Source organism: Aspergillus pseudoviridinutans (genome assembly GCF_018340605.1).
Source record: "Aspergillus pseudoviridinutans IFM 55266 DNA, scaffold_3, whole genome shotgun sequence".
Lineage (NCBI taxonomy): Eukaryota > Fungi > Ascomycota > Eurotiomycetes > Eurotiales > Aspergillaceae > Aspergillus > Aspergillus pseudoviridinutans.
In genome coordinates, this window is record NW_025091283.1 from 79,159 (window position 1) to 99,739 (window position 20,581).

The following is a 20,581-nucleotide window of genomic DNA, read 5'->3' on the forward strand; positions in this document are numbered from 1 at the left end:
CAGGCTGTTCCGGAATTCCGCATCGCTTGGGATATGGTTCGACTCCACGGAGGGTGCCGAACGCATCCTGAACAATGGCCTGCTGGTCGGTCACCGGTACATCGGCAGTGTAGAACGCCGTGAGATTAAGAAGAAAAGATGCTTCACCAATCAGAAGAATCCCTGCGGGCGCGGAGGTTCTCCTAAGAAATGGCGATGGATATGCCCACCGTTATTGGCACAGTCATTGAATTTGTATGATATCTTGTCTAAGGGCAACTGTTACGATATGGCTTAGTTTCTACACAGGTCATTATCGATTAAGAAGCAACCGCTTTCACGGTCAGTCCTACATGGCGCAGCGCTAAGCGTGGGTTGTATGCAAAATGACTTTCATGGGGCATTTCTCTCGTTCCAATGTTTATTCAATGCCTTGAATTCTGCTTGCAACACTTCCAGATGGGCCTACTCCTACTACGACACCTGAAATAATTTATACTACACGAACGAGTGATATGGGGGATACCAATCAGAATCTGTCAACCAGAATCCTTGCCCAACCCGACCCACACACTTTTGGCTTGCCGTGTGCCTCAACCAGAGTAACGCGAGTCTAGGCCCACTTGAGCTAAATTATCCTGTAACTTTAGTGTAAGCTACTTAACAAAGCTCTCGAAACCTACGTGGACGGTAACCCTAGCAACTACAGTGGCGACTGCTTCGAGTTCTTCTATCGCTTAAGTGCCCGGTCGACGCATCCCTTGTCCATGACATATAGGAGGATACTGGCGGCATTTGCGGCATCCTAAAAAATATTTACTCTGGAAAGGATCACGAGATAATCAGTGACACAAAGCCAGCTTCTCGAATTACTTGCTCATGCGCTCCGTTGGACCGTGTTTTGCTACCGTGCGAAGAACTCGCTTTGGTGGCATAAGCATTGCAAGGTAACGCTACTGTTTGATTCGTCCGCTGGTGCTTTTACAAATAACCTTTAAACTATCATCGGAAACCCTTTACATAAGAACCCTTTCTGTATATACACCAACTCTACTTGCTAGTTGGGTAAAGCGCAAGTCAGCCACCTACAGAGTTGACCTCACCGGTTCTTTTGAGGTTCCTCATGGTTAAACCATGCTAATCCTTTGATAATCACTGGGCTGGATGCTAAAACAGGCCTAGTGCAAGTCTTACGGAAACTCAAAAGCTTGCGACTTTTCTCCGGGAAAAGTGGAGGCTGATCTTATCCCCATGCTTCCCTGGTCGGCCCTTATTTTGATCGTCGGAACTGGAAGGCATGAGAGGGATCACAATGCTTTCATAACGCTGTCTACAGGCACATGAAAGCTGACTGTCGATTGACTTACTGTACCTACTGATATAGCTACCCTAACTCTACAAGCGGAAAAGGCATTAATGTACTGTACTGGGACGTGAGACAAAGGTGTCCTCGGTCTTCGGCGAACGCTTGGGATTCCGAAATTATCGCTGACCTATCTGCTTCGGCCACCGTCAGTTAACGCTTCCAGCATCCTGCTACCCATCGACTGCTGCTTCGCTTAGAGTCTTGGCTTTTCTGGCTCGTTCCACCTGGTCCAGAGAACGACCTCCAATAAAAACCTTCCTTGTACTCTGATGTCTCAGAAATTTCGCCGTGCACCTGCAAATCTGCTTGCCCTCAAGATCATATCTAGCACGTCCTCTAACAGCACCTTCTTCGGCCTAGAAAAGTAAAAGACCTACTAAGAGAAAGGCGAATGGCATAATATTCTATATGAGTGAACATCGTTTGTCTGTGAACGGTTTTTTACTCTCCTCGTACTGTATGTGAGGAGAGTTTAACGGCAACATGATATGGATCATGAAGTATATCTGACCTCTACTTGTAGGTCCGCAAAGGGTCGACACTCTTCACATTGAGCACATGGACACCAGTCTTGATTTCCTGAACCTTATGGCTTATAACTACGCAGGTGGTACTTTTTCAGAGTGGGCCGGACATCAGGCGAACATATACAAAAGCGGCTCCAGCCAGCGGTCGACTCCGTTCAATACTGAAGAGGCAGTCGAAGTTACCTTAAACGTGGTGTGATGGCGAGTAAGATTGTCCTTGGCATGCCTCTTTATGGCCGGGTATTCACAGATACGGATGGCCCTGGAGAACCATTCCATGGTGTAGGCCAAGGGAGCTGGGAAAATGGCGTCTGGGACTACAAGGCCCTACCGCGGCCAGGGGCAGAGGAACATACAGATGAAGATATAGTAGCGAGCTACAGCTACGAAGCGCAGGAGCGAATCTTCGTCAGCTACGATAACCCCGAGGTTGCCCGGAAACAGGCGCTTTACATCAAATCGAAAGGATTCGGAGGTGCTATGTGGTGGGAGAGCAGTGCTGATAAGTTAGGTAGTCAAAGCTTGATAACAACGGTAAGTTGGAACTATCTTGCGTCCAGCGGGTGAACTGACCATCTTGTTCAAGGTCGTGGACACTCTAGGGGGCATTGACGCCTTTGAACAAAAGAGCAATCAGCTCGAATACCCCCTTTCCCAGTATGACAATTTACGAAAGGGTATGCAGTAGCTATGTCCGTACCATGTACTGTAACATGTAGGTATGTTCGACGTTGCATTATGCATCAATTGAACAATCTAGTCCAGTCAAGAAATCACGACGCGTGTGTTTGCCCTTGTACAATATGTCGTCAGAAATGGTGGGTCAAAGGAGGTCGGAGTCCGCATCTTAGTCTCTATTACGATCTGGCAATCTTCACATAGTTTCAGCCTTGAAATCTAGTGGTCTCTAGGCGCTATAGTGTGCGTCCGGAAGCTGTGGTTAAGGAGTAGTCGAACGCAAACCCAGGAGTAGCTCTACCTTGAACTACAATTTTCCGATGCGCATCCTTGCGCAACTCGATTAATGTTGGAAGCACTCTGGTAACTCATACAACTCTCCCCATTGACAGAGTAATTGCGCTACCCGTCCTTGAAATAAGCAACACTCTCACACTTTTGGCAAAGCGGCAGAGAAAATTAGTGATTTCGACATACGAGGAATTTAGATAACTGATCGCTGAATGTGCGCATAAATGTGGCTCTGGGCCAACTACGACTCGTGGACTTTGATCAACACGCTTAGGATGACCAGTTACATTGCTGTTGTTGATGTAACTTGGCACTCTCAGTGTACTTTGTTCAGCGCCCTTTGTGGCGGGGGACCACAGTGGCTTGAAATAACCCACTTAGCCTAGCAGGTGACAGGGGTGCATGAGCATCAGACTCACCAATGAACGAGAATAAATGGTTCAACAACTCTGAATTGCATCAGGCTTTATTTTGCTGGGGAGACCAAATCCTTGAGGCAACAGTCTTGCTCTGCGCGGTATTTGTCTTAACGAGGTCTACCTGCTCTTGATGTATCCTTCCCCACCTTACCCCCGACCGGAGCAGGGAAGGCTGCTTCTCCTGTGTTGTCGACAACAGTGGGCTTGTCGCAGTAGATCGGCTAAACAAAACGTGTGAGGTGGACTCTTTCTTTTCAAATGCTTAGGCTTGTGAGACATGTTGACTCATATTAACTGTTAAAGATCTTAGGAAAGTCAATAGATCAACCCCTTACTTACCGCTATTGCCTCCATGTGCAGTAAACAAGCTCATAGAAAACCATCCATACGTCAATGCGTACACTGGTATTGTGGGTAACGTAATCATCAACCGAACAGCCCTTTTATGGCCGCGGTAACCATTCCCATTTGGGTGGTACCGCCTGCAATCACGTTACCACCGCGCAGTCTGAATAAATCTGGAGAGCAACAGTTGCAAGTGACTGATTGGTTCAGCAAAATTTTCTTACCACAGCTCCAAAAGGGATACAGGTTATCTTCCCCTCACAGATGGCTTTATTGACGTCTTCCTCCAATGCATGCGGTCAGCCAGAGCTGCATGCCCCTGAGCGGATTCACTGTGTCGACTTCACCACTCGCCATCCAGAACGTAGTCTGGCCTCCCTCCTGAACGCCAATGTCTTTATACCTGAGTTTTTGGCTACGCTGAAAAGTTCTCGGATTACACTGCAGAAAGGAGGCAGTATCGCCCTAGGCCGTGGGGAATGTTTGGTCAGTCTCCGCTTGGACAAAAGCGTCTCAGCTCTTTTCTCAAGAGCTGCACCAAAGGTGATAGAAGGCCCGGCGATCACATGGACAACGCTCGTGCTTTTAGCTGGACCTCATTCTCTCATCGAGCTCTTGGGCGATGACTTGGACCTCATTCGCTCTGGTAGGCCTTGGCGATTCCTTGCTCCTTGGCCGGACAGAGAGGATTGCAAAACGGAGCTGAGGTCAACTGAGACGACTTTACGCGAGTTGCTCGATGTTAAGCTACTAATCAATCAAGGTGGGTGTATCCTTCCTGAGTTTCCTAGCAGAAAGACTAAACAGCGTCGGCATAGGGCTGAAAGAAACCGAATCCCTTGAGGATGCATTAAGAAATCACCAGCTCTTAGTAGGTCATCTTATTGAAGGCGAGCAGCGCCCTCCGCCTCAAGCTACAGATGTCGGAAGTAAAGCAGCCCACAGTGGATCTTGGCTTGAGGCTGCTTCTAACCAGTCAATGACGCTCACAGTCGCCAATGGCGCTCCCCAAGCGGACTGCACGGGCACTATAAATGGCATATGCGGTCTAAGCGAGCCCTGGGGACAAAGGAGCCGCACAGGTCCTGGTGATCCAGGTCTGGAGCCAGAAAGTGGGCAATCGAATATCCGGCAGGGGCCACCAGTAAGTCACGTGGGGCTTGAACTCTACTCGAGCTCTTCTCACCCTATCTCCATGACTCTTGAGGAGCCGGGCAACGAAGAAGCAATGCGTTGGTCGAGCGATGGTCGTTCATTTGTCCTGGCAGATGAGAGCAGTTTTCCGCCACATTTACTTTCCCGTCTATCTGTCGGGTCCTATCCTTCTCTCATCCGAAGATTATACTACTACGGGTTCCACAAAACAGCAGGGACTTTTCATCATGGTCTTTTCATACGGGGCCAGCTTTGTTCCATAAGTCCCGTGGAGGGAGGAGGCAGAGCAATCTGTCGTCGCCCACTAAAGGTTCTCGGCCACGTGTCAAATATATCAGCCGGTACCGCCAAAGGAAGACTGGTCGAAATTCCGTTGTTTAGACCTTAGATCCACCGGTTGCTCTAGCTTGAATTGCATTGCCACCTAAAACATGTATTCATACTGAACAGGAACTCAAGAACTCGGATCTGACAGATCATTCTCTTGCAATGTGGACGCCGCTACCATAACCAGAAGATTTTCACCATGTGGATAGACTCGTGGGCTCAGGGTTGAACACTTAAAGCAGCATTTACGCTAAGTCGCAGTCTCCACAAATCAGAGTCCCAATTTCCGCTCCAGATTCTGTACTTGCGAAGTACAAGAACGAGAAGAAAACTGCAATGCGTGGTGAAGGCAGGTTCTTACCAAAATGCACGACTTTCCGGGAAGCGGCCGTGACATCAACTCTGATGTTTTGGCATTTTAGTCCTTTTCGATCTTCGGAGCTGAGGCCCAGAACCCTCGCCAGGCCCAGAATTCTCACCAGTCCCGCCATCCGCAGCAGGCTCAGGTTCGGCGGCAGACCTCTTTCGCGGCCCAGCGTAAGGAATTCGCAATCGTACGTCAAGATAACCACTTCTGTCTGGATAACCCTCAATGATCTTCCATGTTGGACAAAAGCGAGATGCGAACGTATGGAAGATGCTAAGTGCGTCCGAGCCTGTTTCAAGTTAGCCTCAGGTATACCCAATGGGATACAGAATAGCTAACTTTCTACTGCTGCCGAGCCTGATGCATTGCAACCAGAGTAGTTGCTAGTGGCAGGCCTAGGTATACCGGCAGACTCCTGGACCTCGTTCGGCGGGAAGGAGTGGACAGGATGGACAGGATCATTGCCTTGGGGGATGCCGACAGAGGATCCTCGAGACCTACAGTCGCCGTGAATGATGGCGGCATTGATAGAGTCTTTACTATGTCAACGGGAAGTAAAACAACCGTTTTATTGTGGACAAGTTAAACATACCAGGATGGATGCTTGAGTCTGTGGTTTCTTGCTCCTGACCCCCCTCAATATCTGGGGGTTGGCCGTGGAAATTTCCCTCAGCCACGACGTCAGTGAGAGTGGGAGGCGAGGTTGCAACTTCCGTGGCCACAGTATCCTGGTCATCGTCCGGAAAGACGTCCAAGGGAAGGCCGTGTGGAGGTTCCTCAGGCATTAAAGGGAATGCTGTCATTTCGGGAGATGCCTCTCTGCCAGCAGCTCCGTGGTCAACAGCATCAACATCGTCCAAATCGTCCACATTAATGGGATTGGATAACGAGCAGCCTGGACGCGGATCTGGAGCCATTCGAGCCGAGATTTGTATTGATGACTAGGTAGGAGACAGGCAAGAAAGAAAATCAATAGTACACCGGCGATTCTTGACGGGGTGAAAGCGCTCCTTTATATGTTCCCTACACCGTTCAACTCAGGGTGACAGGTCTCGCTTCTCCTGTTGTAGTAAGCGTGGTTACTTCACTGTCTGCGCTTCAGTTAGGCATGTGATACTATCTATAGACCGTATCATGCACGCCTGGTGCGGTCATGCCACTGCAAGCTCAAGGTATATTGTACTGGGCTCCTATCATCCTGGCCATGGCTGGCCCTCACTAGGGGCACGAGGCAGACTAGATGGAAGGAACCAGTCAATGGCTGCGCATAGCTACAGTAACAATTTCGGGGACTGCTACCATATATGGCTCCGCTACACGCTGATAGGTTGAGATAATGCGTCGGTCTCTAGGAACTTGTAAACCAGCTCCGCTATCTGCTTATGAGGGGGTTTGAAGACGATCTGTCCCTGTAACAGCCAGTACCTCGTACAATTGGATCGCGACCCTATACATATTGACGCATGCTTGGTGTCCGACCAGTTTCTGGCCAAAAATTCCCAGCACACTGGTCCATGTACGCAATAAAGCTAGGGGATGATGCTTGCCCAAGCTTGCAGACGGCCAGCGCGGCAAATACATCCGCACTTTCAGCATATTTCCCAGTAACGACAAGAACAACGGCATCAGGAATGATAATTTGCCCTTGAGTGACGAACTGCATTAAATTTATTTTGGGCCACATATCTTTGTAATAGCCTATTTTCCTTTGGCTGTTTAATTCGTGCTGATAGCCGTAATTCCCACTGGCCCAGAACTTTGCCTTGGACGTTTGTTATCGGCCATAGGCCCATAAGATTGGGGGACCTTTCTTGTTCTGACAATAGGGCAGTGTTCGTATAGGAAGACCCTTCCGTATCGTCACAAGGCTAGTTTAACTTCCATAATACGTGTGTTGGTCATCCAGTCACGAACGGACATCACCAAGTACAATGGTAGAACTAAAGATCAGTCGAACTGGCGGCACAGTACATAACTCTCTCGCGCAATCTCCTTTCCCGACCCTAGTTAGGAATTCCTTAGTATTTAGTCGCAGAGTTACTGATTCCTGTTGGCCTTAAGGGAGCATGCACTGTCAGATATTCAGCCACCTCTTTCGCAAGATCACTGCGTTTATTGTTTGAGCCCCTCTGGTCTGAGGCGCCAGGTACTATGCTACGGTCCATGTTGAGGCTAGTAGGAACGGACATTTTAACCAGTATAGTGCAACACGCTCCGTCGTCAGTAATTTATACTATTTCTTGTCACTCCCACTTGCTTGGTTGCTTCTGGTTTCAAATAGTGCTTGCCTTACTCAATTCCTTCTTTCAGTCCCTCACGTCAATTCATTTGAACATAGCACGGCATGCTTCCATTCCTTCTCCTGAGCCTTCTGGCCGTCCGGGCCACATTGGGTATGAGATTTGCGATGTATATAGACGAGTAAGAATCACCACCCCAAAAGAGCAACATATGGTAAGGGTCTAGATATCATACAGTTGATCTCCCGGGAAGTGACCACACCGAAGGCATAACTCACGCGATCATGGCTTTTGCGAACTCCAGTATTTTCAACTCTGACTCTCCCCCCAAGTTCGAGCCCTTTGAGCCTGTCGAAACTATGCGGAAGCGCTTCTCACCCGATACCAAGTTAATGGTTGCTGTTGGAGGCTGGGGCGATACCAATGGATTCTCTGAGGGTGCAACGGATGATGTGTCCCGGACCCGTTATGCTAAGAATGTCGCGGCCATGATTAACAACCTAGGCATTGACGGTATCGGTGAGTAACGAACACAGTGAGTGATCCAAGGTACTGACGGCTGAGCTCCAGATATCGACTGGGAGTATCCCGGTGGGAACGGCGCGGATTATATGAAGGTACCAAACAACCATAAGATCGATGAAATCGAAGCCTACCCGCTCTTTCTGCAAGCAATCCGTGAAGCCATCGGTCCGGACAAGGTCCTTTCAATTGCAGTCCCTGGAAAACGGGTCGACATGGTCGCCTTTACAAAGGAACAAGGTAGCAAGATCTGGCCGTCTGTGGATATGGTGAACGTGATGTCGTACGATTTTATGAATCGTCGCGACAAAGTCACAAACCACCACACAAGCGTTGTGGATTCACTCGAGGCAATCAAGTCCTATGAAGAAATCGGTCTCGATACTGCCAAGATCAACCTGGGATTTGCATACTACGCCAAGTGGTTCATGACCGATCCCACTTCTAACTGCAATGAACACCCACTTGGATGCGCGGTTTTGACGCTGGAGAACCCCGATGGTTCAGACGCAGGCACATCAGGGGTCTTGACCTTTGAGAAAAGCACTATGGCAGCTGCTCCAAGTAACTTGAAAGTCTCCACGGATGGAACCTGTGGCTTTTCCAAGGGGACCAGATGCCCGGCCGGTTCATGCTGCAGCCAGTATGGCAACTGGTACGCTCACTCTTCTTCTTTCTGAGTAACATGAACTAAGCTCAATCAGCGGTACTGGCAACGACTTCTGCCAAGCTGGCTGTCTCTCTGACTACGGTGAGTGCAAGGGGATCTCGGTTATCGACTCTTGGCGCCGCGCTCTCAAGGACGGCAAGACGGACGAGCAAGCCGGCGGGCAGTACTACTGGGACAAACAGGCCAGCGTTTTCTGGACTTGGGACACTCCTGTGTTGATTGCTCGCAAATTCAGAGAAATTGTGGAAGCTGAGAAACTGGGCGGAGTGATGGCATGGAGTCTGGGTGAGGACAGCCTGAGCTGGGAGCATTTGAACGCCATGCGAGATGGTCTCAAAGGCAAGTCGGTTGGCCAGAACCCTCCTCTGTCATGTGCCTGATATTGCGTGTTTTGTGAGACATGGGTACGTAATGTAGAATAAAAAACGTGCTGAGATGGGCTGTCAAGAAATATGCCAAGCAATGTATTGGAAATTGAGGCTGCGGATGTAATAAACATGTTGAGTTAAGACCCTTTCTTATCAGAAAGCGATATGCACCACGGTTGAGATGACAAGCCCTGCCTGCTTGATCTAGTCATCGATGATGAGCTGTATTGCTGCAGAGTCTTACCGTTTCTCGAGTCATGTCGCTAGGTCTCGGTTGAACAGTCATCCTTCTCATCGATGTTGGGCAATTCGCCTAAGTTACAAGTGCCCATAAGTTCTTTTCGGAATAGGCAATCTCACGCCACAAGCAGAGTCTCTTGAATCAAATGTTCAAGCGAGCCAGGCGCGGCTGACTGAAAGTACCCGCGAAGGTCGTCAACCCATCATCTCCGTACGCAAAATAGACGTCTAAGATTGTGCATGACGTCCACCGTACTGCCTCCTCGGGCACGCCATTCTAGGTAATTTTAAGTCAAACTCACTATGTGCTTCCCCTGATCTCCAGGCATTCTAGGCTCTTTTAACGAAAATTTTCAGTGCTCCCTCAGAGGGCCGCCTTTTGCGCGCTCAGAAACTGAGTCTACACTTTCGCGAGTTGGAACCTGGCTATTGTAACAAACGCAAAGAGTGGTGCGAGATGGTCGTCCTCGTGTTGTACATAGCTTACTATCAATCCATTTCGGACAGGGGTAAGTGGCTGTCCATCTCGCCCGGGCATGTCCTTGAAAGTTATGTGAGTGTGTATGAGGGTTAAACAGCCCTCTATCAGGCTTTGCGTAAAGGTACAGTAATTCGGCCGTCTCCTTGTATTGCAACAAGTCTTTGTTAGTACGGGATATTACGTACGTAAGTGGCTTAGGGGTCAGTCTGGAGATCTCTATCTCCCTTTCTCCCTTTCCGTTCTCATTCTGCCATACGTAGCTGGTTGTTGAGATAAAGGGAAATTTTTGTCTTAGCGTTGAGTCGGGAGTCCTGGGCAACACGGGCGCAGCCTGGCAGCAGATAGACTCTCCAGAAAAGCAGGCTACCCCGTACTGTGCTGTACTAGCGTTGGTTACAGTACATTCTGCGGCACTTCCTGGGTTAATGTCAGTGGACAGCCAGGTAAAAGGACGCTTTCTCAAGACCCACTGCGCCCAAAAATTTGACGAATCATTAGCTGCGGGACCGACTTCGTTGATTAGCTTGAAGTCTAGACATTCCAGCAGGCCCATCGGTGCTGCGTCAGCTGGAAGACAAAAAGGGAAAAAAAGAAGAAAAGACAAAGCCCAGGGCGATCATTAAATAGTGTTTATACCTGTAACCTGCTGAAAGAATAATGAAGTACCTATTGATGTACTATTGACATTTGGGGGCCGTTTAAGTCGACATGGACAGGAGGAGAGTGTCGGCTCAGAACTGCTGAACAACAGGATGAACTAGTTATCCAAATGGCACAAAATAGTACTACTCGGTTTGCGCTATCGAGATAACATCCTGAGGTTTCTTGTATCATGTGATGATGCATACAAAACTTTCCAGTTCGAACTAAAGACCAAGCCGTAACATAGCAGTTGGTTATTAGTTATTGTACAAGCCGGCTTGATCCTTTAAGTTACTCGCTCATCCATCGAGCTGCTTAATCACGGCACCCGGTTAACTATCAGGATCCATCCATTTCATCCTAGACAATCTGTCCAATAGGAAGGAAGAAGCAGAGTGGGGTATATGTCATTCATTCAAACACAAAGAAAGTAGTTCCAAGGAACAGGGCAGATCCATCCAGTACGCGTGACGCGGTTGATAGGTCCAAAGACAAATACGAGACAAAGAACTCCGAAAAACGGACTAGAGTATGGCTTTATTAAATATGTTCTCTCTGGTTATCGACTTTTAACGAAGAACTTCGTTTCTTCGCCAAAAGAAACGACAGAAAATAAAAACAAAAGTGGAGTAAAGTGGCAGAACAAGGACAAAGGAACAGCGATAAGGAGAGACAAGCAAACCACAACGACGGCCTAACTGGCAATCAGACTCTCAATAAAGTCAGGAAGAGGGAATTGCGAGGACTACTGGCCTTTCTTTTAGACATACATCTCTAATTGCTTATACGCGGTTTCTCCTCTCCTCTTCTGTCCTAGATTTGTACCAGCATCGCCACCCGTTCGTTTTCCTTGGCATACATAGCAACTCAACCAATTCCCGCAACCATCACAAGCGTTCCCGTCGCTACCACTTCCACAAATGTCTTACGATCGAGTCCTCCCCAGACCTGTTCCGGGTGATGCTTCTCAGGTCTCTCTTCCACGGCGGTCCAATGACCTCCTGGACTACAAGATCATGAATGACGGAGGGGCTACCAAACTTTCACCAGTTAACTGGCCTATTGAAGGCGAGCTCTCCATGTACACTGCCCAGAGACCAGCAACTGGGCCAGCACAGGTGCCTTTCGAGTCTGATATGACCAGCCTCATCAAACGCACGATCGATTTCGACCATGCCGTTGCGTCTCCCAAGTTTATGGTACCTGCACTCGCCAAAAATCTGCCCGTGCGAACGCGATCCTCTCTAATAAGGAAATCCTCGTCTTCCAAACCCGTGAAATTGGCAGCGCCAAAGGAGTCAGTTGTGCAGTCCTGCCTCTGTCAGACGGGCCGCAACATTCCCAGGCCAAAGAACGGTAAGACTCTACCCATTATCAAGCACGGACGACGAGCTGATGGGAAGCAAGCAGCTTTTTTTCTATATCGGCAACACTACCAAGCCACAGCGGTGGCTCAGAATCCGGGTCTTGGGAATGCCCATATTTCTAGGATTATCGGGGCGCAATGGAGGATGCTCCCTGAAGAAATGAAGAATATATGGCATGCTAATGCCAATGTATGCAGCCCGAGACCTCAATATCCTTAAGTTTGTATACCTTTATCCCTGCTGACGATTTCAATGACAGGAAGAAAAAGCTCGCCATCAGCAGCGTTACCCAGACTACCAGTACCGGCCCATTCGGTATGGCCGCCAGGGCAATTGTCGTGCGAACAGATTCGGCCCCAGCAAAAACTCTCCGCCCGCTACGGTCTGCAACCGTTGTCGTGGAAGAGCGATGAGCCCACCTGCGCCAGGAACTCCTTTCATCCCGCACATGTCTTTAAATGCCGGATCTCCACAACCCGATGCGGCAATGGCTCGAAGTTACACACGCCGGGCTGGGGATTCTGACAGGCAACCGAATCATGTCCAATTCGATAATGTCAGAGATTCCCGCCCCCCTCGTCAAATACTACGGAGAGTGACCGGATTGGAGTCCTCAGACCCGAAGCATCGGTTCAACTCTCATATATTATTCGAACCAAATGTTCATTATGGCAGAAGCCTCGAGTCTTCATATTTGATGTTACCTGATACCCACCACATAGAGACATCTAAGGGTAGGGATTTCTGTCAGGCAAACCAGTCGATGATGCTTCGAAACAGAAGGGTCCATCCACCGAATGATCCGAGTCTGAAGCTTCCACCACTGCAGACCACAGCGCCTCGTCCCAGCTCTGTAACATCAATTATTCTGTTTCCCCACAGTGGATCAGGTCCTGAAACCACAGTCATGGCGCTCCCCGTCTTGACAGATCAAAGAATTCGGCAAGATATCTCCTCCAATCGCTCTGTCCCTGTGTGACATATCAATCCAACGTCAAGAAGCTGTGCTCGACTTTGACGGTAAGATGATGCACAACTAAAAGCGGTGGTGAATTCTGTCAACACTGGTTCTTCAGGAGGAGGAGAATAGAGACCCGACTCTGAGAGCCGCTGGTGGGAGAGTTACTCGCCAACTGGGCTTATGTTCGTTACGACCATCAATTATCTCAGCGATATCTCAGTACTGCATCACATTTTCGTTGGAATTATGAGCTTGCCGAAGCTTACGCATAATGCAAAAGCTCTGAAGCGTTTTGGGTTTGAGATCGAAGATTACCTCAGCCATCAGGCGTCCATTCTCAAACATTCAGTTTCTATTTCAGCATGAACCGTTACTCACATGGAGGCTCCTATTCCCTTCAACAGAAACATTACGTGTTTTTAGAGTCTGTCTTCTGTCCTGTTTCGGCAATCTTTTTGGTTTCGTTGAAACATACTCTGCGTCGAGTGTACGGCATTAGTGAAGTCAAGACCTCACCCCTCATTTCCATTACCTGCCCACAAAGTTATGAGAGAAATCATTACATATAAAATCTCAGCCTCCACCCTTCCTATTTAAATGTGTATTACACTGTAACGATCATTGAGACCAGTTAATTCTACAAGCTTAATTTAAATGGTCTCATCTGCATGGTTACCTGCAGCACTTGTCAAGTTGAAGCTTTGGTACCAACGCTGGAGACTTGAAGTTGCCGTCATGGCGGGAGAGAGCAACCTGAAATACACGTCGCCTAGAGGCATGATTTCCCACTGTTGCCATTCGTGAGCCTCATATATCACGTAACCTGCTCAAAATATAGAAGTTCTGCGCAGGTCAGTCCACCATTTAATTGCTGCAACCTCTCGCTCAGAGACGCTCGCTAATCTCTCCTCGAGCCTAGTTAGAATATCAGTTACACTTTCATAGTCTGTTAGCTGCTGGGGGAGGGATACTAGCCTGATGCCAGCTTATTTTTCGTATTAGGTCAAGCTCGGCGCTGTCCATATCGCAAAGTTTTGCCGTAATCTGAACGCAAATACTAGAATGGCAGTTATACCTATATATAAAGGCTCATCGACGGTACATAAATACCAGTGCACTGAGCTTTACAGGACGAAGTATATTTAATGGCCTGCAAGGTTGTGCCGCGTAATAAGCTTGTGGGTGGGAAAGCCACCCCGTGAGATCTAGCTGGGGTGTGGAAAACATCTTTACAATGGTGCTTTGCAGTCAAGGATGGGGAGAAATGGGGACTATTCATAGATTATGGACGAAGGTGGTTCCTGCAACCACAAAGTTGATAGTGGCTCGCATTTCAGAAGGTATAAAACAAGTATTTCTCAGATTTGGATGTTGCTCTGTCTGAATGGTACACAACTGGAAGCCCTGGCTATCGGCTGGGTGTCCATAACATAATTGAGAATTATAGCCTTCTGAGACCGATTCTCAAAGCCAGCACTTAAAACCGATACAGTACTCTAGGCTCTACATTGTGATGTGTGGTTCTTCACCTTCGCTCATGGAAAACAAGGCAAATAGACTCTCCTCAAAAGGTGACGGGTCCACTAGGATGGACGGATGGATGGCAATAAGCTTCGCAATGAAATGATATCCATGTTATCATAACTATGATGCTGCTTTTCTCCTCTTTTTCTGTCAGCAGCTGCAGTAGCGGCTCCCTCACCCACATAACTTCTACCGTAGTGTCTTCAGTAAACCCCAATCGAACATCACTGTCTCTTCTGTGTCACATCTGCATTTGATGTCTTCGCGAAACTGGTGAAAGGACATTCATAACCTTCTTACGCCCTACTGACTTCAAGCTTTCCCATGCTCAGGAGGATTTTACAGTATAATTATATATCCTTCTTAGGGGATCGATGGGAATTAGACGATACGTTGAGTAGTACTGCACACTCCTCCTATTATTTCCGAGTAAACGTCCATTACGGTAAGGAGATGTTGTTATCAAAGAGGCGGCGTCGCGGCCACAGGAATTGGGCGAAGCAAGGCATCAATGGGTAGCAAGGATCCGAAGAGTCGGGATACATCGCAAAATGCCAATCCTACGTAGGATCAAATTTGTTTGCTTATGACCACCTAAGCAGAGTCCCAGTCGTAAACGTACTGTCGTGTACATCTCATACGCTCTTTCCCAACAATGCTAGAGGGCTGAGTGATTGGCGCGCGAGGAACAGTCCTGTAAACTGCTCTTTCAGGAGAGCGAACCAAGCTTCCAGGAGCCCTTCGTGCACTCCTGGGAACGTGTCAGGCCAAGCCTACCACTGCTCCTATGATAGCGAATCCCCTTCGCGAAAACTCGCTACATGCGGCAATTCGGCTTTTATTAGCAAATGACCACGGATAATTATAGATAGGTGCAACTGCCTTGCTCTGTACGTATCAATGCACTGATTTACCTATAAATAGTCGGAACACCCTCCGAAGTTCGATCAGAAGAACGGTTACTGGCTAGTCAAAATATACTCACGCTCTCATATATATTTGTCTGACCCATATTCCTACAGAACGCCTCCACACAACATCCTATTCAAGAAAATGATCCTTCTTGACCTTCCAGATGAAATGCTCCTGCTTATTGCTGAAAACCTCGATGATGCCCGCCACATTTCGTCCTTTGCTCAGGTTACTAAGAGGACATATATCCTGTTGCGATCGACCCTTTACAAATTTGATATCCAGCAGAAAGGCGCCTCGGCACTGCTCTGGGCCATACAACGTAATCGGTCGGGCATGGTAGAGATGATGCTCCAGCAGTACAAGTACAATGTGAACGCTATCTATAACTCTAACACGCCACTTATATGCGCCGTATTGCACAAATTCACGGCGGTGGTCGACGTTCTCCTTGCTGACCCCGAAGTGGATGTCAATTTCCAGAATAAAAGCGGATATTGTGCCTTGTGGTGGGCGGCATTCAAAGGATGTACGCATATTGTTCAACAGTTACTGAAGCGCGATGATATCCAAGTCAACCTCGCTGATCGAGAGGATCGCCGTACTCCGCTGAGTGTTGCCGTAATGCAGGGGCATTTGGAAATTGTACAGGATCATCTCTTGAAGTCCAAACAAGTGGATGTCAACACAAGGGACCGAAATAACCACACGCCAATTTTCCACGCTCTGGCACGGCAAGACCGTAAGATGACAGGAATCCTTCTTGGAAATGAAAAGCTTGACCTGTCCTGCCAGGACAGGACAGGCCGTTCACCGCTTATATACAGCTTATACACGCACGAACCGGACCTTACAAGGATGCTCCTGGGCCATCCGAGACCCCATGTTGATCTACGGGATCGCAACGATCGAACAGCGCTATGGCATGCCGTGCAACTGCAAAATGGAGGCCTCACCCAGCTCCTTCTGGAAAACGGAGCAGATATCAATGCTCAAGACATAGGAGGGATGTCTCCGATTCATATATCAATTACGATGGGAAAGCCCTCTATACTGCAGATGTTGTTGGAATATTCATGTCAGGGATATGCAACATTTTCGCCTCATGCAAATCATGGTATTGGTGATGAAATACCACTACTGTGTCTGGCCGCCTACTGGGGGAAGAGAAGGGTGGTGCAGTTCTTGATCAATCATGGGTGGGACGTGAATGAGGTGAATGCAGAACAGCGCACGCCATTGCATCTGGCAGTTGAGGAAGGGCATTATTCAGTGGTCCGGGTCCTTTTGAACCAGCCACAAATTAATTTGCACGCGCAAGACCAGCAGGCATCCACAGCTTTGCACGAAGCTGCTGAAGGAGGGCACTTGCCAGTGGTCAACCTGCTTCTAGCTAAGCCGAGCATAAACATCAACATTAAGGATACATATGGCGCCACCCCGCTCTGGTGGGCCACTCGATGCCGTAACGATGGCGTGGCTGCGCGGTTACTAGCCGAACCAAATGTGGACGTAAACGCCATCGGCCACCACCTCAGGAGACCCGGCTACATGGATCGATCAACATCCCTCCATCATGCGGTCCAAGCGAGAGCAATAGGGATCATCCGCCAGCTTTTAGCGGTGACGAACCTCAACCCTAACGTCACCGACCACCTGAAACGGACTCCGCTCGGCTGGGCAGCCATGGAAGGCGATGTGCAAACGGTGGAGTTGCTGCTCACCCGGTCGGATGTCCTGGTGAATACGGGGGGAGGGGAACAAACACCGCTTTGGTTAGCTGCAACAGGCAGCCATACCCAGGTAGTGGATCGCCTGGTACAGTGTCCAGGCATTGACATCAACAAAGGATGGGGTCCCTACCAGACACCACTCCTCGCAGCCATTATCAAAGGTCATTCTAATGTAGCAATGCCGCTGCTTGCGTGCGGGGAGCAATTAGATACCAACGCTGAAACATATGAGAAGGAGTCCGCATTGTCTCTGGCGGCGCGTCAGGGAGACCTGCAGGTGGTCGACAGTATCCTGCAGAACGGGCGCACAAATAACCATAATATCGTCGATAATCGTGGACGCACTGCATTATGGTGGGCGGCCTATTCGGGGAAGACAACAGTCGTGGAACGGTTGCTATGGGACGACCATGTCCTGGTCAATGTGAAGGATGACGAGGGCATAGACGCCATGGCTGCTGCAAGGATGCAGGATCATTCTGACATTGTCAGTCTACTAGCTCAGCGGTCAGGGCATCGTCAGGATAGTATTGCCTCCGTCGTTTGATGAGCCAGGCTTACCACTTAGCAGAGCTTTCTCCTACCCAGATAGAGCAGAATTTAATAAATTCCTTCACTACAAGATTGTGTCCATCAGCCAAGATTGATTTCTATTAATGATGAACCCAGACCGTAGGGAGCGGTGGCGCCCGTCTAAATAGATCGTAAATCGCCACAGTACAGTGTTCCATCGATCACCCGTCCACATAGATACAGTAACCGTCGTTTCTCTTAAAAAATACGAGGATATTGTCACGTAGGGCCGGGTTGAGTAACGACGCTGCGTCTGTTCGAAAAGAACTTACGTCTGAACATTAGGTAAGGGGTTCAATGCTTGTAACAATGAGGGCGTTTCTTGGACCAAGATGAGAAGACTCAAGTACGAGAAGACGCGTCTAGCCTTAATGGAAGCAATCGCTGTTGATTATTGTATAGATTACACTAACTACATTCATATTCCATAATCTTTCACCACAGTTCAACAGGCTTGATTGATGGATATCATGCTAAATGCGAGATGCTGTTGGAGCTAGGCTTAGTTTGCATCTTTGAGCCAGTGACATGTCTGAACTGTTGATGCATGCCACCAAAAATTTGAAAGGTGAGCTCAACAATGAGCGATATTGATGACTTCAGCTTTCCAGCATGCAAATTCCCCGCTTGTATTGGCCAGTCACCTTAAAACTGATGCGCGCTCATCTGTATTCGCCATGAATGACCTCGATGGAAACAGTGCGCCCTCCTTGTTCTAGACCCTCAAAAATTTCGACATCCAGTTTGGTACTCGAAATAAAATGAGTGATGAACGATTAGGGAATAAAGGATATGTAAGTGAGCCAGTGGACTCAGCGAGTTATTTCTTTGATCAGAAATACAAAAGGCATAAACAAATGCCAGCGGCCCCCAAATTAAGTAGCGCCAGGGCCATTCTCCCCACCTTCTGAGCCGGAAGCGGCGAGCACTTAGGGAGTTGCTACACAGTTCAACTGTGTTTCACTGGTCTTCTAAGGGCTCAATCTCTGCTTGGAGTGCTCAGCATCTTAATTTGTCGGCTGCCTCCGTTAGTTTTTATGCTCAAATCCTTTTAACGCTTGCTCACCCACTAAGCATTCTGCACAATTTCTGATGCTTCTAAGCGCTGCTCTGTGCACACAACATAGCTCATGTGCTCGGCAAATCAAGTATATTTCAGACTGATGTGCTGGTATTTTGTGATGATCGATATTGTATGATGATTGTAACAATAAGCACTCAAAATAGTGTGGAGTAAGTTTCTCGGCTTTAATCTGAGACGCACCTTCACTCAATGCGACATATTCAGGCAGATCAAGAATTGTATTACTGGAAGCCTGCATCCGGTTGCCAAAAGGTTAGAACTTAGTATCGACGGCTACTGTATAAAATAAAAAGAACTGAATCTAAATGCGATTATTATAACAATCTTGCCTTGAAGCTAACTGTCCTGGTTGCCGTTCGAGATTTGACCGTTCAGGAGGAATATATGCGATGTCAGGATGTCATCGGACTAAAAGGAGACATCCGTGAGCAGCTCTGAATCAGTGGGATTTGTCGCTAGACCATCCTTCATTAAATACTGCAAAACGATTATTTGCTGACTGGCAAGGTCACAGTACGGCTTCCACATCCTGGGAAAGAACTGACAAGACCTTGAATAAGCGAAACATTGCAGCGCGAAGAGCTTACTGTATCCAGCGATCTTTGACGGGAGCCCCTATTGCTGTTCCAATCTCTCCTCCTTCGCACTGGCCCAGAACTCACTTACTTCACGAGGATAGGCTGTATACGTGGCATCAATATCCCACTCAGGATCGTGCATCTCTGAGAGCTCGCACGATCTATTGATATTCTTCTCGCGGTCACCAATCCCCGCAAAATGCACGAGCAGATCCCCTGGCCGCACTTGATGCGGCTGCAGTTCCTTATTATCCCAGCTCATGTAGGCATTAAACCACCGCTGCGGCACCTTGATCACATGCTTGGAGAACTTACTTTCCTGTAGCATGTTCTCCATGGCGCTCTGGTCCTGAAATGTCAACTCTGTGTCACCTCGAAAGTCGCGGTAGGCCACGATGTCCGCCAGCAGCTCGACTGCCAGCGACGAGACGCGGATTGGGAAAACACCATTGTTGAGCCCATTCCAGTCGTGGGTGACGAGAAGGTGCACATCGTTGAAACTGGGGTCGTCTTCAGGAGGGAGAAACATCTCTAGGGGCAGCTTATAGTTTAGAATGACTGTATCCGCGTCAATCCACGCGAGCCAGCGGAGACGTTCATCCGCTGGCTTGCCCAATTCATCCAGGAGCACGGAAAGAATATATGCCGGCTTGGTCCAATATCCATCTAGAATAGGAGTACGGAGCAAGCGCATCGAATAACAGTGCAGCCGATTATGTTCCTCGTGGGTCCGGAGTGCTCGCTCATACGCCGGGTTGGAATCACCGTAGAGAATGCTGACCTTCGCGATGCCCGCTTGCTTCTTCGTACACTCTAAATCTGTGCATAACAGGGTTAGGCCGCTCCAACGACTTCTCAATAAGTGAGGGTCACATATGAGCTCACTCTCTGTTTCAGACAGCATATTTGGTGGACTGTACAGCTGCAGGCTGAATTTGTAGTGGACAGCGAAGTAGCTGCTTATAATGAGGGTACAGAAAGCTACGCAGACGCAGACCCGGGTCTTCATATAGCCTATGGTGAGTGCTAACAGGAAACGATGTGATATATTTGTTGAGTGTCTCATGCTGAGTTACTAGCAGATATTATGTAAAAGCCCGTCGTGAGGAATAGAAAACCGGTGTTTACTTAACAGCCCTTGGAAATCCTTGTGGTCAGCACCTCCTTCTTCAAAGAAAGCAGACATTAACGTGACATATTACACAAATAGACCGCCATGGATCCCGTTGCCT

General features: G+C 48.4%; 6 protein-coding genes across 6 annotated transcripts; 4 read left to right on the forward strand and 2 right to left on the reverse strand.

Annotated features, from left to right (window-relative positions):
- Window positions 1-2,070: 2,070 nt before the first annotated feature.
- On the forward strand, window positions 2,071-2,560 carry Asppvi_003788 (glycoside hydrolase family 18 protein; the record flags this gene model as incomplete). Its single annotated transcript, XM_043299745.1, has 2 exons — window positions 2,071-2,406; window positions 2,459-2,560. 2 exons carry the CDS (start codon window positions 2,071-2,073, stop codon window positions 2,558-2,560), a joined length of 438 nt encoding a protein of 145 aa, XP_043155680.1.
- Window positions 2,561-5,483: 2,923 nt separating this feature from the next.
- Window positions 5,484-6,371, reverse strand: Asppvi_003789 (uncharacterized protein; the record flags this gene model as incomplete). Its single annotated transcript, XM_043299746.1, has 3 exons — window positions 5,484-5,743; window positions 5,794-5,988; window positions 6,047-6,371. The coding sequence occupies 3 exons, from the start codon at window positions 6,369-6,371 to the stop codon at window positions 5,484-5,486; spliced, it is 780 nt and encodes a 259-aa protein (XP_043155681.1).
- Window positions 6,372-7,978: 1,607 nt separating this feature from the next.
- Window positions 7,979-9,266, forward strand: Asppvi_003790 (putative class V chitinase; the record flags this gene model as incomplete). Its single annotated transcript, XM_043299747.1, has 3 exons — window positions 7,979-8,213; window positions 8,265-8,871; window positions 8,921-9,266. 3 exons carry the CDS (start codon window positions 7,979-7,981, stop codon window positions 9,264-9,266), a joined length of 1,188 nt encoding a protein of 395 aa, XP_043155682.1.
- A 2,271-nt stretch (window positions 9,267-11,537) lies between these two features.
- Asppvi_003791 (HMG-box domain-containing protein) lies at window positions 11,538-12,397 on the forward strand (the record flags this gene model as incomplete). The annotated part of the gene is made up of 2 exons (XM_043299748.1): window positions 11,538-12,173; window positions 12,248-12,397. The coding sequence occupies 2 exons, from the start codon at window positions 11,538-11,540 to the stop codon at window positions 12,395-12,397; spliced, it is 786 nt and encodes a 261-aa protein (XP_043155683.1).
- Window positions 12,398-15,522: 3,125 nt separating this feature from the next.
- On the forward strand, window positions 15,523-17,661 carry Asppvi_003792 (ankyrin repeat domain-containing protein; the record flags this gene model as incomplete). Its single annotated transcript, XM_043299749.1, has 1 exon — window positions 15,523-17,661. One exon carries the CDS (start codon window positions 15,523-15,525, stop codon window positions 17,659-17,661), a length of 2,139 nt encoding a protein of 712 aa, XP_043155684.1.
- Window positions 17,662-19,386: 1,725 nt separating this feature from the next.
- On the reverse strand, window positions 19,387-20,253 carry Asppvi_003793 (uncharacterized protein; the record flags this gene model as incomplete). The annotated part of the gene is made up of 2 exons (XM_043299750.1): window positions 19,387-20,168; window positions 20,223-20,253. 2 exons carry the CDS (start codon window positions 20,251-20,253, stop codon window positions 19,387-19,389), a joined length of 813 nt encoding a protein of 270 aa, XP_043155685.1.
- Between the last annotated feature and the right edge of the window lie 328 nt (window positions 20,254-20,581).